Genomic DNA, 14,128 nt, shown 5'->3' with positions numbered 1-14,128 from the left:
GGCGATGCTCTCCACTTGTAAAAATACTTTATTTTCAAGAATTACATTGGGAAACTAAGAAATTGTACTTTGCGGGTCATCTTAGCGCTCGTCTAACACAAAAGTTTACTGTCACGTAAAAGAAAAACAATAGCAGCGCAACGAAAATCCCCAGCACAGCCATGTCCCAGCCAAACTCGTCGCCCGCCATGCCGAAATCCCTGAGAAACTGATCTGCTGTTCTGTAGTAGCAAAAGTTCGCATGGCAGTCGAGGTCACCTCGGCCATAGCCATAGATGGCTCGCAGGAGACCTTCGAATATGTAGCGGAAGAAAGAAAAATCGCAGATGGGGCGCAGGAACCAGGAGAGCTCGTTCAGCCGAATGAAGAAGCCAGAGAAGAGGAGAAACGGAATCGTTCCGCTGGGCACTAGGAAGATGGACATCTGCATGCTAAACAGTGTGCCGGAAATCACGCCTACGAAGTGTCCAATAAAGCCGGTCATCACGCAGACAGCCCAGCACATGGCAAAGCGCTCGAACTCCGGCGGCTGGCCCGTCATGAAGTAGCTAATGCTGATGAACATGGTGGGGCAGGTCAGCTGGAGGGGCAGGTCCGCCAGCACCTTGGATATGTAGTACGCTCGCAAGGAGTACCAGCCGTTGTAGTATTCCCTGATGAAGACCGCAGAGTCCTGCTGGCATAGCAGGATCGAGGGCATGGCGTTGCCAATGAACACAAACAGAATGATGAAGAGCAGACAAGAGACGTTGGACACTATTTTGGCGGCATCGCTGCCTATTTGCCAGTACACCACGCCCAGGAGCAGAGCGACCACAACATGCATAATAAGTCGCAGTTGGACGGCAATCTGCGTGGAGAAAGAAGGGTAAAAAAGTATACAGTTAATCCGCAGCGATCGGTGTCCATGATTCACCCACCATATCCCTGGACATGGAGCGCAAGTGGCGCCGAAGCAGCACTCGCAGCTGGAAATAGAACCCCACCTGCTCCTTGACTCGCACCTGGGCCAGGTCTGGCCAGGCAGCTTGTTGGGGCATCTCGATGAGCGCTGCTGAAATGGAAGATAAGGACGGGCAAGGACGGGCGACAGATAGAGCAGAGGAAACAGTAGCAGAGTAAGGGACACAGAAGGACAGAAAGTATGCAATGGGGATGCAAGATGCAAGATGGGTCTGTTTAAGATTAGCCACACTCAGATTTAATGTCAGGCATAGCCTGTGCGACTTACCCTCCTCACCCACATTGAGCTTCTGGATGTTGGTCCCGCTGGGGCAATGTGTTAGCTTATTCTGGGAGATTAGCGACTCACAACGCTGTGTGTTGGAGGATTCGCTGCACACATCCAGCACTGCGGGCAGAAGCAATGGCGTTAGTATTCTCAACGAGTACTATCTGCAATTTATAATACCAAAATCTGCTGGATTATAGTACTGGGGACAGGTGTAGCCAGACCCTTCGAAGGTGGCCAGCATTGTTCGCTGCTCTCCGGCGTACAAGACCTCGCCATGAGCCAGGACCAGAACATCGTCGAACAGCTGCATGAGTCGGGAGCCCGGCTGATGCACCACGCACACCACAATCCTTCCATCATGGCACAGGCGCTGCAGGTGGCAAATCACCTGGTAGCTGGACACACAGTCCAAGCCACTGGTGGGCTCATCGAAGAACATGATGGGGGGATTCGTAGCGAGCTCAATGCCAATGGACAGACGCTTTTGCTCGCCTCCGGAGATTTTCCCCACTAGAGTCTGTCGACAGGACTGGAGCTGCAGTATGTCTATGATGTCATCTATCTAGGGAGTATTCGTCTGTGATTAGCAGTGTGCCCGCCCAGTGATCTTCTTCTACTTACAATCTTTTGCTTCTCCTGCGCGCTTTTAGCGCTGGGCGTCTTCAGGTCTACGGAGACCCACAAGGTCTCCTCGACAGTCAGCAGATTTAGCATTACAAAGTCCTGGGCAATGTAGGCCGACATTTTTCTGAAGGCCATCAGATCTCTGGGTCGACCATTCAAAAGGAACCGCCCCGAAACTCCTGTGATTCTGTTTGCATAGACAGGATTGTGTTTAGTCGAAGGATTCGGAGGATCGGTGAATTGGCTTACTCACTTGAAACCAGCCAGAGCATTGAGCAACGTGGTTTTACCAGCCCCTGATGGGCCCAGAATGGCCGTCAGTCGGCCCGATTTGAAGGTTCCGCATGCTTCGTTCAGTATCTGAGTGAAACCCTTTGTGGCTGACGAGAGAGTAGCAAATTGTGAGGCATATGACGAATGCGCTTGATAAAGCACTTACCAGTCTTCAAGTGGTAGTTCACTTGGCTGAAATGCAGCTCCAACGACTGCGCTCTGTTGCGGGCCAAACCATTTGTTTGCCTTTCTCCAACATTGTCGTTATCGGGCATTGTACGTCTGCTGCTCTTTATTTATGATCGATTCTGTACAGAATGCAAAGTTTGATTATGCGAGAGATATCACCCTCATCCAGGCGGTCAATAAACCAACGAAACGAAGCTGAACCGACTGCCTGCGTGAACTCTTATTGAATGCAAAGTTAATTTTAAATACTAATTCGATGCGATTGCCCCTGCCTGGGAGCCGGCACCCGACACCCAACGGCCGAGTCGGAGCTTTCGGTTATCTGCCGAATGGCTGAGACGGATAATCTTATCGCCCGAGACTTGATGGATCTGATCAGAGTCGTCCAACCCGACTATAGTTGTTGCCTAGGTACCAGGCTGTTTTTCAGGTTAAACTTTGTGGATCTTGTCCGAGGTTCGCTAATTATCAGACTATCTGATGGCTTATAGACTACTGCAATCTAGTAAAGGCGTAATCGGAAAATGCCTGCCCACTGGTGGCATTGATCTACAAATGTACAGCAATTTATTTGACAGACTTGCACTATCAGCGAATAAATATTTACCCTTCGGGAGGCGACATGTACTCTGTTGGAGTCTGTAACATGTGTCATACCCCTTCTCCCAGAAATCCATCAGCCAGCCAACACGCGAGAAACCCGGGTCAATTTATTAATTGGGTAATTGATACAATTTTTGCAACAAGAAACAAAGACCGCTGACACTCCAAGCCGCACATTTGAATGAACATTTGTATCAACACTGTGTACAGCACATACATACATAATATGTATGTCTAGATCAAACTGCGTATTATACAAAATGTGTAACTGAAATTGCACTTGGGAACGGATTTTGCCTTGCATCAGCAGCAGCAGCAGCTGCTTATCAGTAAATTCTTGTGTAGAGCCGTATAACCGGCAATTTTACATTTACAAAAGGCAATGAGCATTGCTCAATGGAACTAACCGATTAATATTATATTTACGTATTTTTGCACAAGTTATTCGCAGCGTTCCAGTTGGTCATAAAACTGGTTTTCCTCATGGGCTCGAAAGCTTTTCCCAGCGAACACAAATTTATATACTTATTGTTCCAACCATTTAAACACCTCCAGGTTTGCCTCTTTATTGTTTATGGCTATGGCATAGTAAATAAACAAATCAACTTCGAGTCACGATTCGCTGCCCCCTCCCGTGGGCATCGGCTTTAGTCAATTAAGATTCGCGAGAAACGCGACGCACTCCCGATCACCAGCGGGCGAACTTTCCATTGATATTCAAAACGCAGCACAACTCGCAACGTTTTTTCAATTACTTTCAGTGGACATTTTGACAATTTTCGTCGCTAGGTGCCGCCGCGTCAAACTCATCTCTGTGTAGTTCCCAGCAGAATTAATACCAATTTCGATACTCAAGCAAGATCGATTTTTCGCTGGCGAAATCAGTGATGATATTTTCTACAGTCTTATAGAAATGTTTATTAATATCGGAAACCATGTTTTGGTTTCTTTTTTAGATGCAGCTGCCATCAATCTTTTCAATGTGATATTGCAATAAATGCCAATAAATTTGGACACTTCAAATTTGATTTTCATATGATTACCGATAGATTTAGAGGAATATCGATAGATATATTTTTCATCTCTATCAGGTCTATTTTGACGTAGAAATTGAGCGAAATATAACGGTATATTTAAGAAGCTAACACTTCCCACTCATTTTAGAGACGCTCAAAGAAAATCAATGAAACAAAATAAGTAAGTCATGAGTGGATGTAAGAGCACGTCGTAACGTAACGGACAATGGACCACCATATGATATAGTGGTCCGATCTGATCTGATCAATTACGCCAAATGATCTGTCTTATCGTCATGACTATCACGAAGCGGATATTGAAGAATATATTATGTATATATGTATATGGAGCCATAAACAAACAAATTGTACAAAGCTGTATTCGGCTTCTGATGTTTCCGGTTCTAAGTCTAGTTCAGACTATAATAATTATTTATATACTCATCTAAAATTCTTTCTTATAATTTTTACTGTCTTCGAAATGTGAATATCACAAACAAAATTGCTTTTTATTTTTAGATGAACAAAGATTTAAGTCATTACAATAATTCCTTTGTTTATTGTCATTCACAATTTTGAAAAATAAAACTTTATTTTGAAGCTATTCACTTTCTTCAGCTGGATAAGCCATTTCGTCAAAAAAAACTATTTTGTTTTTTCCAGCAACAGAAATTATAAAATAATTATTCTTTACGTTTTTAAGAAAGTATTTTAATAAGGTCTGAAAATCAGACTCGCATTAAAACTAGTCAATAAATCGTTCATTTCATTAATACAATACAAAAATACAATTGTGTGTACACTATGTATGTTATAAAAACGTTATATGCAGGCATATACAGTATTGACCTCTGTGGTGTATCGTTTTATGTGTGTATGGGAGGGGAGGGGAAGTTTTCAGTTATGTATCACGATTTCCTTATGCTCTACTCTAGACTTCTTCAATCTTTGGCACAAAAGTTCCTTTCAAATAAATGCTTAAAAAGAAACCATAAATTTAAATCCAGCTTCAATCTGTCATCGGAATGTGGCAGGAGGGTTCCTTCCTCTTCTGCAAGCTTCTCAGCGCCAACCTCCTCATCATCTGAACAGTCTGAGTCGAAACGACATGATGTAGAAGGCAATGATGCGTAGGAAGACAAACAGGCAGAAGAGAAAAATGATGGCAAACTCATAGTTGGCATCGGCCATGTCCAAATTCTTGAGTATATATTTGGGACGCGTCATGTGGCAGTAAATCTCCTGGCAGTCGAGGCGCTCTCGATCGTACCCGAAAATGGCCATCATAGCTCCATCCAGACTGTATTTAAGAAATGATATATCGAACATCCAGCGCATGTAGACGGGAGCATCCTTCTCCATCAAGAAGAACCCGCTGAACTGAAGAAAGGGGCAAATGAAGAAGGGTCCCAAAATGGAGCCCATTTTTAGACTCAACGCCGCTCCCACCGCCAGTCCAATGCTCTGGGCCACCAGAGCTGTGAGGAACACGATCAGGAAGAACAGACTGAACCTCCACAACTCCATTGGCTGGTGGGTCATCAGATACGTGGGCACTATGAACAGTGCACTGCATATGATCTGTATGGGGAGTTCGGCCAAAGTAATGGCCACGTAGTAGGCTCGCAGGGAGTACCAGCGGTTGAAGTGTTCCCGCGACACAATCGGGAATTCCAAGGGAACTACAAATTAGAATCGGAATTATAATTAGAGGAAGGCATCACACAATCAACTGCATGGGGTGGCCTACATTTAACGAGTATCCCGGAGAAGGCACAGTACATGATAAACATGATCGTGTAGAAAACGTAGCGAAAGATGTTGAGTGTGTGTGCGGCATCATTGCCGATTCCGAAATACAAAGCTCCTATCAGCAGGCCGGTGATCAGGTGTATGGCAAATCGCATCGTCGTTAGCGAACTGTCCCGCCAAATGAGTAGGAAAGTTCTTAGTAGCAGAATGCTGAGCTGTCGATAGAAAGGCGTGGCATAGATATTATCACGATTGCAGAGATGGCTTGGATCTAGCTCTATTGCTGGCTTCGGCTTTTTATTTTTCTTTGGCTTGCAGCAACTGTCGCCGGACTTGCTTCCGACATCGCCGCTCCCAATGCCCGGCGTTTGACTGTCCCAGACACGGGAGGAGAGCTCATTTATAGGCGTCAGGGGCTTAAAGCTGCTCGACTGGTGGTAGTGCGCGGGAAGGCCAGAGGTCGACATTACAGGAGCTGTGACTGGTGTGATCAGTCCTGCTGCCATTAGTTGGTCTGGAACATACAGAGCAGAGAGTGAGTGAAGAGTGCCAGTATAGATTTGATTGGATATTCTTACCAACTTTCTTCATGGCCGCCAATTGAGCGACCCGTGCGGTTCTGTTCTGCCTGTAATCCTCATTTCGGCCATTGTCAATTAGGGCCACAAGCTTGTCCACCTGGTTCTCATCTTCCGTATCATAGTCATGCGTTGCTATCTCCATTACTACGAGAGAATGCACTTATTATTCGATGGGATAGGGATAGGAGTGTGCTATCAAAATTACAGTAGTCCGCTGGATTGTAATACTCCGGGCAATGCAGATTGAGGGCTCCCAGGAAGGGTAGGAGGTTCTGTGAACCGCCCGCGTAGATGCACCTTCCCTCTGCTATGGCATACAGATAGTCGAACATGGCAAACGTCAGGGCCGTCGGCTGGTGGATGGTACAGATGACAGTGCGTCCTTCGATGGCTAGTTTCTTCAGCAGGTTAATCAGCTGATTGGAGGTAAAGCTGTCCAAGCCGCTGAATATGAGAAATCAAGTGAGTTCCGTTCCGCTATTCCGAACTATGGAGTCAGCGCAACTTACGTGGTCGGCTCGTCTAGTATTAGCACGGGGGGATTGTTCACTAGCTCTAGAGCAATGGCCAGACGCTTCTTTTGCCCTCCGCTCAGCTGTCCTGTCATCGTATGGCGGTTCTCGTACATCCCAAGGGCTTCCAGGATGCTCTTCACCCGCTCTCGCTTCTCGGAAATCGTCATGTGTGTGCCAATCTTCAGGTTAGCCGCAAAGTTCATGGCCTCCTTGACAGTAAGGAAGGCCTGCAGACTCGTGTCCTGCCTGATGAAGGCCACATTTGGCTTGAACGCCTTCAGGTCCCGTCGATTGCCATTGACCCGAAAGTCTCCCGTGTAACCATATGTTCTATGTAGTGGAAGAACAACTTTAACTGGTAAGCAAGGATGGAAATCCGGAAAAGGTTCAGGGTTACATTACGTGTATCCTGAGAGGATGTTAAGCAGTGTGCTCTTGCCAGCACCAGAGGGTCCTACGATGGCACTCAGCTCGCCAGACTTAAAGTAGCCCGTCGGACCCTGGAGGACGTATTTGGTTTCTGTAAGCAATTCATGGCATCAATATAAGTTACAGCTCATTATTACAGAAGTTCTTAATAGGTGGATTTGTGAAATATTATTAGATCCTGACTCGATCCGAGGACTCACTTTTGCTGGCTTTTTGGGACAACAAGAAATCTTATAAGGGAAACTCGAACCTCATCACGCACACTCCATGTATGTTGTTTTCGCATTCGCATTGCTTTTTGAAGCAATTGGAGTGAAGGGAGTAGTTGGCAGCAAGGACTTGCCCACCACTACACTGTAGCTTACATTGAACAGGACTTTTCTGTTCACATCTTTCTTCATATGTACTTAGGTACAAGCTATGTACCCTACCAACCCCGAGTCAAATTTAATCAATAGGGGGCAAGAACAACCAAGACATTAGGATTGAGATTACTGCAAATGTTGCAGCTGTGCTGCAGGCTGTCCCACATTCCTACATAAGTATATTCCAATACTCATTTGCACATATGTATGTATTGTACATCCCCAGAATCTCTCTCGTCTCTGTCCGCCACTGATAAGCGAGCCGAACCTCAACTTCCCTCCGCTCGGAGTCGCTCAATGCTGGCTAATCGCCTTGTGCATGCTTTTCATTGTGTTCCATTTGGCGTATGATAATGCCATAAAGGAATTTAAGTTCAATTTTCGAGGAGTGGATCGGTTCGGATCGGAGCGGAATTGGTATTGGAAGCAGGCTGTTTCGTAGGGCAGAATACATTGTAGTCGGGCACGCTGAATGTCGAGTTAATCTGCCGATTAGCCATCGCTACTGGCCAATCTAGATTCCAGGGGTCTGGTGGGGAGACTTATCAATCAATTTCGATTCGCGTCAAATCTTATCGCAACAGTTCCACGAGTATGACTAAAAGTCGTATACCTAAGTGCCTCAATGCTTTTTCTTTGGCGTTACGGGCGGATGGCCAGATGGTGAGCCAAATGAACCCATGGAGCAGGTGTCTGCCAGCCACTTTTATTGCATTCACATTGTTTGGCTCGAACTGACTTCCTTATCACTGTCATGTGGATGGCCTTGTACCTGGTATTGCATTTTCAAATTTGGATTACGGGCCAGAACAAATGTACATACAGTGCGTTTCAGAGCTAAAGGGCAGCTCAAGGTTTAAGGTTTATTTCCGTAGCAAAAACGGCCTGCCACGATGAATGGGCACTTAATACTCGGATGTATTGTAACAAAATAGCATCTGTATATCTAATAGAATATGCATATCTAACTGATATTCACGTAATATCTTAGTAGAACCTTCATTACCTATCGTTAATAGCTCGGACAGAAGTTGTCCGAATAAAGTTAGTAGGCGTAGTATGAAGCAGTAATAGTACAGATTGTTTGCAGGATTGTTTCAGGCTGTTTCAGACTCAACTCTACAGAGCTTGAGGCACATTCGATGCAATTCAAACTACGAGTATATCCCATACTTTTCCTAGGAACAATAGCTTTTTCGAGTACACAACGAGAGATCTGTAATGTGAAAGAAGAACCTTTGACCATCGTGCTAGTCGTTCTTTCGTTCTATAAGATATCATAAGTACATTGCTTGGCAGTAATCAAAAATATGTTATGTGGGTTGTTTGTTTGACTAATTTGATCCATCTTCTTGTATATTTCGAGAACTACTTTACTATTTATGTGGAATTATCGCTCTATGATGCGAGGTCTCATGCTTTTGAGGGTCTCTTTCTTGATGAGCGACAAGAGACTCAAACAGAATTAAAGCAAGCCAGAGTAATTGTCACGCTCTTGTAATCATTTATGTTTCAAATTTTAAATTTAGTCGTCCCGGATATCTTTCCCAGCAATCGTAAACTTCTAGAGCACGCAATCTTTAAACTGTGAAGCGGAAGCCCCAGCCGTCCACGTCACCTGACTCATCTCAAAGTTTCCAAGTCCAAGTCTATTCTGTATTTATACATACATATAATGTGGTTTGTTTATATAATTGCCAATGTTAGGCCATGTGGAACAAAATCATAGAAAGGGAAAGCAGGGAAACGACGATAACGGTGACACGCCACTGAGAGCCAGAATCAAATCCATTTAATGGATCTTAAGTGATATCAATTAAAACGTTTGCGCCTTTTTCATGTAGCTAAGAATGCTGTTTTATCGGGAGGTCAACAGATCCCCCCCCCACCAAGCTAATGCCTAGTGTTTCCATCAAAATACGTGTACGTGCAAATCATTAATTCGTATATCCGTTGTCGTCTTTACTAAACAATATACATATATAACATAAAACACTTGTCCACTATGTTTCGTAATACTAGTAGTTCAAATCGTAGTCGCTTGGAGTCCGAATTTATACGATAGAGCTAATCGATTTTCTTTCGTAGGATTTTCCTATTAATTAATCGGAATAAAATTAATAGTGAAGAATTCATGTATGTCATAGCTACATATACCATATATATATTTCGAAGCACTCATTATCGGTTCCCACTGCTGTTGGCAAGGTGATAAAGCTAGTTTATAGATATGGAACAACACGAGTAACATTGTACCGCATGTGTTTCAGTATTATGTTTCAGAAGTTGTCGGCTAGGTTTCAGGGGAATACTACCGGTTTGAGTGGCCTTGATCAAAGTTTTCTGCTTGATACGGATACGAGTGGAGAAGTCAAGGAACAAGTAGAGTCCATATCTATGATTTGTGGGGCGTATGGCTTGGGTGCACGTCCACCTGAACTTCGCGTAAAGTGGGGCACCTCAATGACTGATTATAATTTAATCTAGCATCGGATCTAAAGCCTAGAGCGTCGTCCTTTCTCGCATGATAAGTATGCCCCCAGTAGTATTCAAATTATTTATTGCTTACATTTTCAAAGCTCGCGCACTCTTCAACGAAATGTCATGTGTGTAATCAGAGTCTGGCACGTGCCATAATTCATACCAGGACTCCAATTAAATGAGTCAACGCATGAGTCACAAGCAAGACCTACCTGTTCACTTAAATGTCCATTAAAGAATTCCTATCTATCGAAAATGCACACTGATGATTCATTCACACGATTTTCTGTCGGTACTCGCATTCAAATCGCTCCCCGCAAAGTTGTTTGAAGCCCAAAAAAGATAAGCACAAACATTTATGGTATCCAGTACATAACAGTATGTTGTAAGTTTCAACTCTTATCGGCACTGTATATCTGTGGGACTGTCACACCCAGAGAAATTATGCAAATCGGTGTAAGCTTTGGGGAGGTGCCCTGTACATGCGATTACAAATAGTATCTGTACATGCGATCACATATAGTATGTACACATGTATGTATTTCCCACTTATTACAGTGACCTCCCTATTTGGCCCTGACCATGTAAGTAATTCAAGACAATACTTCTTTGATTCCTGTATGCAATTTGTTTAATTTAGTTTAAAAAGCCCTTTGAACCCAAGTGATTCGCTCAATCAGTAGCTTGTCAATATATAACGACAGCTGCATAACACATTGTGTTGTCCGAGTATTATATGTGTTGTAAATTGTTCCACTGGTTCTTCGTACCAGTCTTGAGGCAATACTTGAAGACGAAACAAGAAGCATTGATGCATTTATTACGTACTGGACGAAGAACCAAGAAACTGAAAGCTGATCATAGCGGCAAATCGGAAATATTCAAAGCTCCCTCCGCAATAAGCGAGGATTAGGACACAGTTTAAAAATTGATGAACCGAGACTATAGCCAATTTCACTTTATTCCCAGCTGATGATATTTCAGATAATTATGGCTTAATTCGGTGTTTTATGGTATACAAATGAGCACGCTTTTGACAGTGCAGAGAAGAGTAAAGCTACTGAGGCTTATCCTACACACTATATATATATGGCGGAAAATTATAACTCCTAGCAATGCGTGACTGCCACTCGACAATTAAATATGTATACGATTACGTGCATACTATGTGTATGCAACCCTGGGGATGTTCCCATAGATGGTATCTTAGGCGTAACTAGACTGGCATATTTAATATGAAATTACATACTACTCTATGTACTAGATGGTATCTTTTGACTTACCCCTCTGGAAGACACCAAACTTTCCGCTGTAGCAAATGTTGTCGAAGCCGATATTGATCTTCTTGATGGTTTTGTACTGTTCGTGGGGGAATATGGACCCGCTCGTGCTGCTGCTGCTGCGATGGCAGCCGCTGTTGGTGCTGGTGCTGGTGCTGGTACTGGTGTTGTTGCTGGCGGGAGAGGCGGCAGCCGATATTGAGGCAGGCGTCGCGCCCAGAGGCGTGCCGTAGATGGATGGGCCGCTGTCCGACAGAGCACTGTTCTCGGTCTCGGCCAGCGGTGCATCGTGCGATTGGGGCGAGACGGCAGCTGTGGGTCTGATCTGCAGCGTCAGATGTGGCGGGCGCTTGGAGGACAACTTCTTGGCGGGCACAGGGGTCGTTGGACGGGGTGGCGCTGTCAAGTTTGAGTCGGAGCGAGAGGTGAGACTGCTTAGCCGGATGACGTCAGAACCTGTTACGTTCGGGGAGACGGCACTGGCCAAGCTCCAGCTGGACATGGTTTCGACGATGTGTGTGTGTGTGTGGGTGAGGAGTATGTATTATCACTTTTGATCTTTAGGCCTTGCCAACCTTCACTTTATCACTTCAGGGTTCACTTTTATCTCTTCAATTTAAAATTAACTTGCCGCCAGACTCGCGCTTTTAAACATTTTATGTTTTCATTTAATTTCCTTTTTCGTTTTTCGTCTCGTCTTGCTTAGGCCTGTATTCGAGAGCGGCGTCAACAATTAGAATAACTTATATTTTGTTGTCGCGAATGTGTTCGAGTGTGTGCGTGTGTTTGTGTGTGTGCCGAGTTCTCATTTTAATTTTAATTTCGCTCTTTAAAAGCCGCTTTGTGACTGTGTGTGTGTGAGTTCATTCGCTTTTTGAAATCGGGGAATGGGAACAAAGTGGGGAAGCAGAGTGCCATATAATAAAAAGTCGAACGAGAAGAGAATCATACATACAACATACATATGTACGTTCATATGTATGTCGGGGGCGGAGGTAGCGGAGCGGTTGGCGTTGCCAATCAGCCCATGCCCCTAACAAACCAGAATAACCGACGCCCGTGAAAAAGCCACTGGGAGGGTAGATGGGAGCGCAGAGAGGCCCATGAGAGCGCATAGGCAATGTTTGGCGGCTGCTGCAGCTACATAAGCACATACATGCATATGCATACATATGTGTTTTATCTTCTTATATTTCTTCTGTTTATATCTCACTGTCTCTCTCTGTGCTACACGTGTTGCGTTGCTGGTCCCCGACAGCTGTCCCCGCATGGAGAGCGAAAGAGGGCGATGCATAGACAAATCTACTGGCTCTCTTGTGGGGTAACGCTAAAGGTGACAGTCGAATGCCCTACAAGTGCACTGCTCTAACGAAATTTTTGCGTTTTTATTGGTTATTGGTTGTATTATTCACATTCTAGTTATTTTCGTTAAATTCGTTAGCCCACCTTGGTGGGCGTGGCATCTGTGAATGGCAATATATTTCTCGTTTCACAAACTGTTTCGCAAAACAAATATGCCCGCACTTTTCGTTTTGTTTTGTAGCGTACGCCGAATGCACTCAAAGCCTCATTTTAATGCAAATTCATATTTACATACATACACACATTCATACGAATGTATACATTAGCGCGTCGTACTCTCGCGCCTTTGTTTAGACTCAGCTCATCTACTCTTGGGGCGCGGGTACAATTACAGCGCGATTGAAACACACGTTTTAATTACACATAGTTTTTGTTAGAAATGCAGCTTCTACGCACACATTTGTTAATAGTTTAAAAATATCCGAAGGCGAAACGATCGGGCCTACCTACGCCAGCTGATATTTCTTTCGGTGTATGAGTGTTGGCCTATCCATCGTCTTATTTTCCCCTTTGCCAGCTCCACCGTTCTCGATTGTAGGTTCCTCCTACTAAGTATTTAGTATGTAGTTCTCAAGTATCAGGTTCTAGTTCTCCCCTCGTCGTTGCCTGCGGCTTATCGCCGCATGTGATAGAAGCAGGTGGGACCCTGGAAAGGGGTTGTTTGAGGGGACAAAGTCAAAACCCTCAACTCAGCTCAACTGATGCAATGTAAACCACAAAATATTTTTTCGATTGGCGAAAGGTCTACTGATTTGCTCTATATGTAATAGCTGCGCCTGATAAGAGCGCATAGAGCTGCATACACAAACACACACCCGCACTGCGCATCGAAAAATTAACGGTTGAGCATACCGCGCGTAATTATATGTATGTCTCTTCACAACACAGAAAATACAACGAAAATAGAAGAAAACGCGCGCGTTGGAGCGACCGAAGGCACGATCTTTAACGGTGCATGGGCACGAAATGAATTCCACTTGTGGGGAGCGGCACCGATGAACACAATTGTGGAGCTGAAAAATATGAACGCTTGACTAGCTGATAAATGCTCACATAGGCGAGCAATAGAGAGAAGAGCGAGAGAGCCAGCAAAGACATAATGTAATCAGCTGTCTGCCATTTCTCTCCCTTTGGGCAATCCTACAATCCGTTTGGCAATGGTTCTTGCTACTGCTCTCAGCTCTCAGTGGGCTGTGTATGTTGGGCTGAATGCATTGCGTTGTTCTTTCTCTGCTGCTGCTTCCACCCCCAAAGGCCAGCCCTGTAACGACTCCTTTGTGTCCCAGCCACTTATGTTACAACCGTATTTCCTTTGTCACAGTCCCGCCAGCAAACAAAGCACGCAGAAACAAGTCAAACCAGTTCCCCTGATGACTTACATATGCGCTGTTCTGGGCCATGTAAAGCCATCACAACATAACGCT

General features: G+C 44.6%; 2 protein-coding genes across 10 annotated transcripts; both read right to left on the bottom strand.

The window, feature by feature from the left end:
• Positions 1-10: 10 nt before the first annotated feature.
• LOC6902567 (ATP-binding cassette sub-family G member 4) lies at positions 11-3,644 on the bottom strand. 7 transcript variants are annotated; one of them, XM_015181177.2, is made up of 8 exons: positions 3,331-3,643; positions 2,298-2,439; positions 2,112-2,238; positions 1,856-2,045; positions 1,412-1,796; positions 1,232-1,351; positions 921-1,054; positions 11-850 (listed from the first exon to the last, which is right to left on the bottom strand). In XM_015181177.2, the coding sequence occupies exons 2-8, from the start codon at positions 2,404-2,406 to the stop codon at positions 77-79; spliced, it is 1,839 nt and encodes a 612-aa protein (XP_015036663.2). In that variant the 5' UTR covers positions 2,407-2,439; positions 3,331-3,643; the 3' UTR covers positions 11-76. The 7 variants fall into 7 exon arrangements, with proteins under 7 accessions (XP_015036663.2, XP_033235401.1, XP_033235400.1 ...); XM_033379510.1 differs by having other exon boundaries at positions 921-1,051; XM_033379509.1 differs by having other exon boundaries at positions 3,350-3,643.
• An 825-nt stretch (positions 3,645-4,469) lies between these two features.
• On the bottom strand, positions 4,470-14,040 carry LOC6902568 (ATP-binding cassette sub-family G member 1). Of its 3 annotated transcripts, none has more exons than XM_033379506.1 (8): positions 13,151-14,040; positions 11,346-12,050; positions 7,190-7,307; positions 6,782-7,117; positions 6,478-6,716; positions 6,270-6,416; positions 5,690-6,205; positions 4,470-5,621 (listed from the first exon to the last, which is right to left on the bottom strand). In XM_033379506.1, the coding sequence occupies exons 2-8, from the start codon at positions 11,842-11,844 to the stop codon at positions 5,020-5,022; spliced, it is 2,457 nt and encodes an 818-aa protein (XP_033235397.1). In that variant the 5' UTR covers positions 11,845-12,050; positions 13,151-14,040; the 3' UTR covers positions 4,470-5,019. The 3 variants fall into 3 exon arrangements, with proteins under 3 accessions (XP_033235397.1, XP_002133096.2, XP_033235398.1); XM_002133060.3 differs by having other exon boundaries at positions 13,557-14,040; XM_033379507.1 differs by lacking the exons at positions 11,346-12,050; positions 13,151-14,040 and having other exon boundaries at positions 7,185-7,296.
• Positions 14,041-14,128: the final 88 nt, after the last annotated feature.

Source organism: Drosophila pseudoobscura, chromosome 4 (assembly GCF_009870125.1).
Source record: "Drosophila pseudoobscura strain MV-25-SWS-2005 chromosome 4, UCI_Dpse_MV25, whole genome shotgun sequence".
Taxonomy (NCBI): Eukaryota; Metazoa; Arthropoda; class Insecta; order Diptera; family Drosophilidae; genus Drosophila; species Drosophila pseudoobscura.
This window is presented reverse-complemented; position numbering and strand designations above follow the sequence as displayed.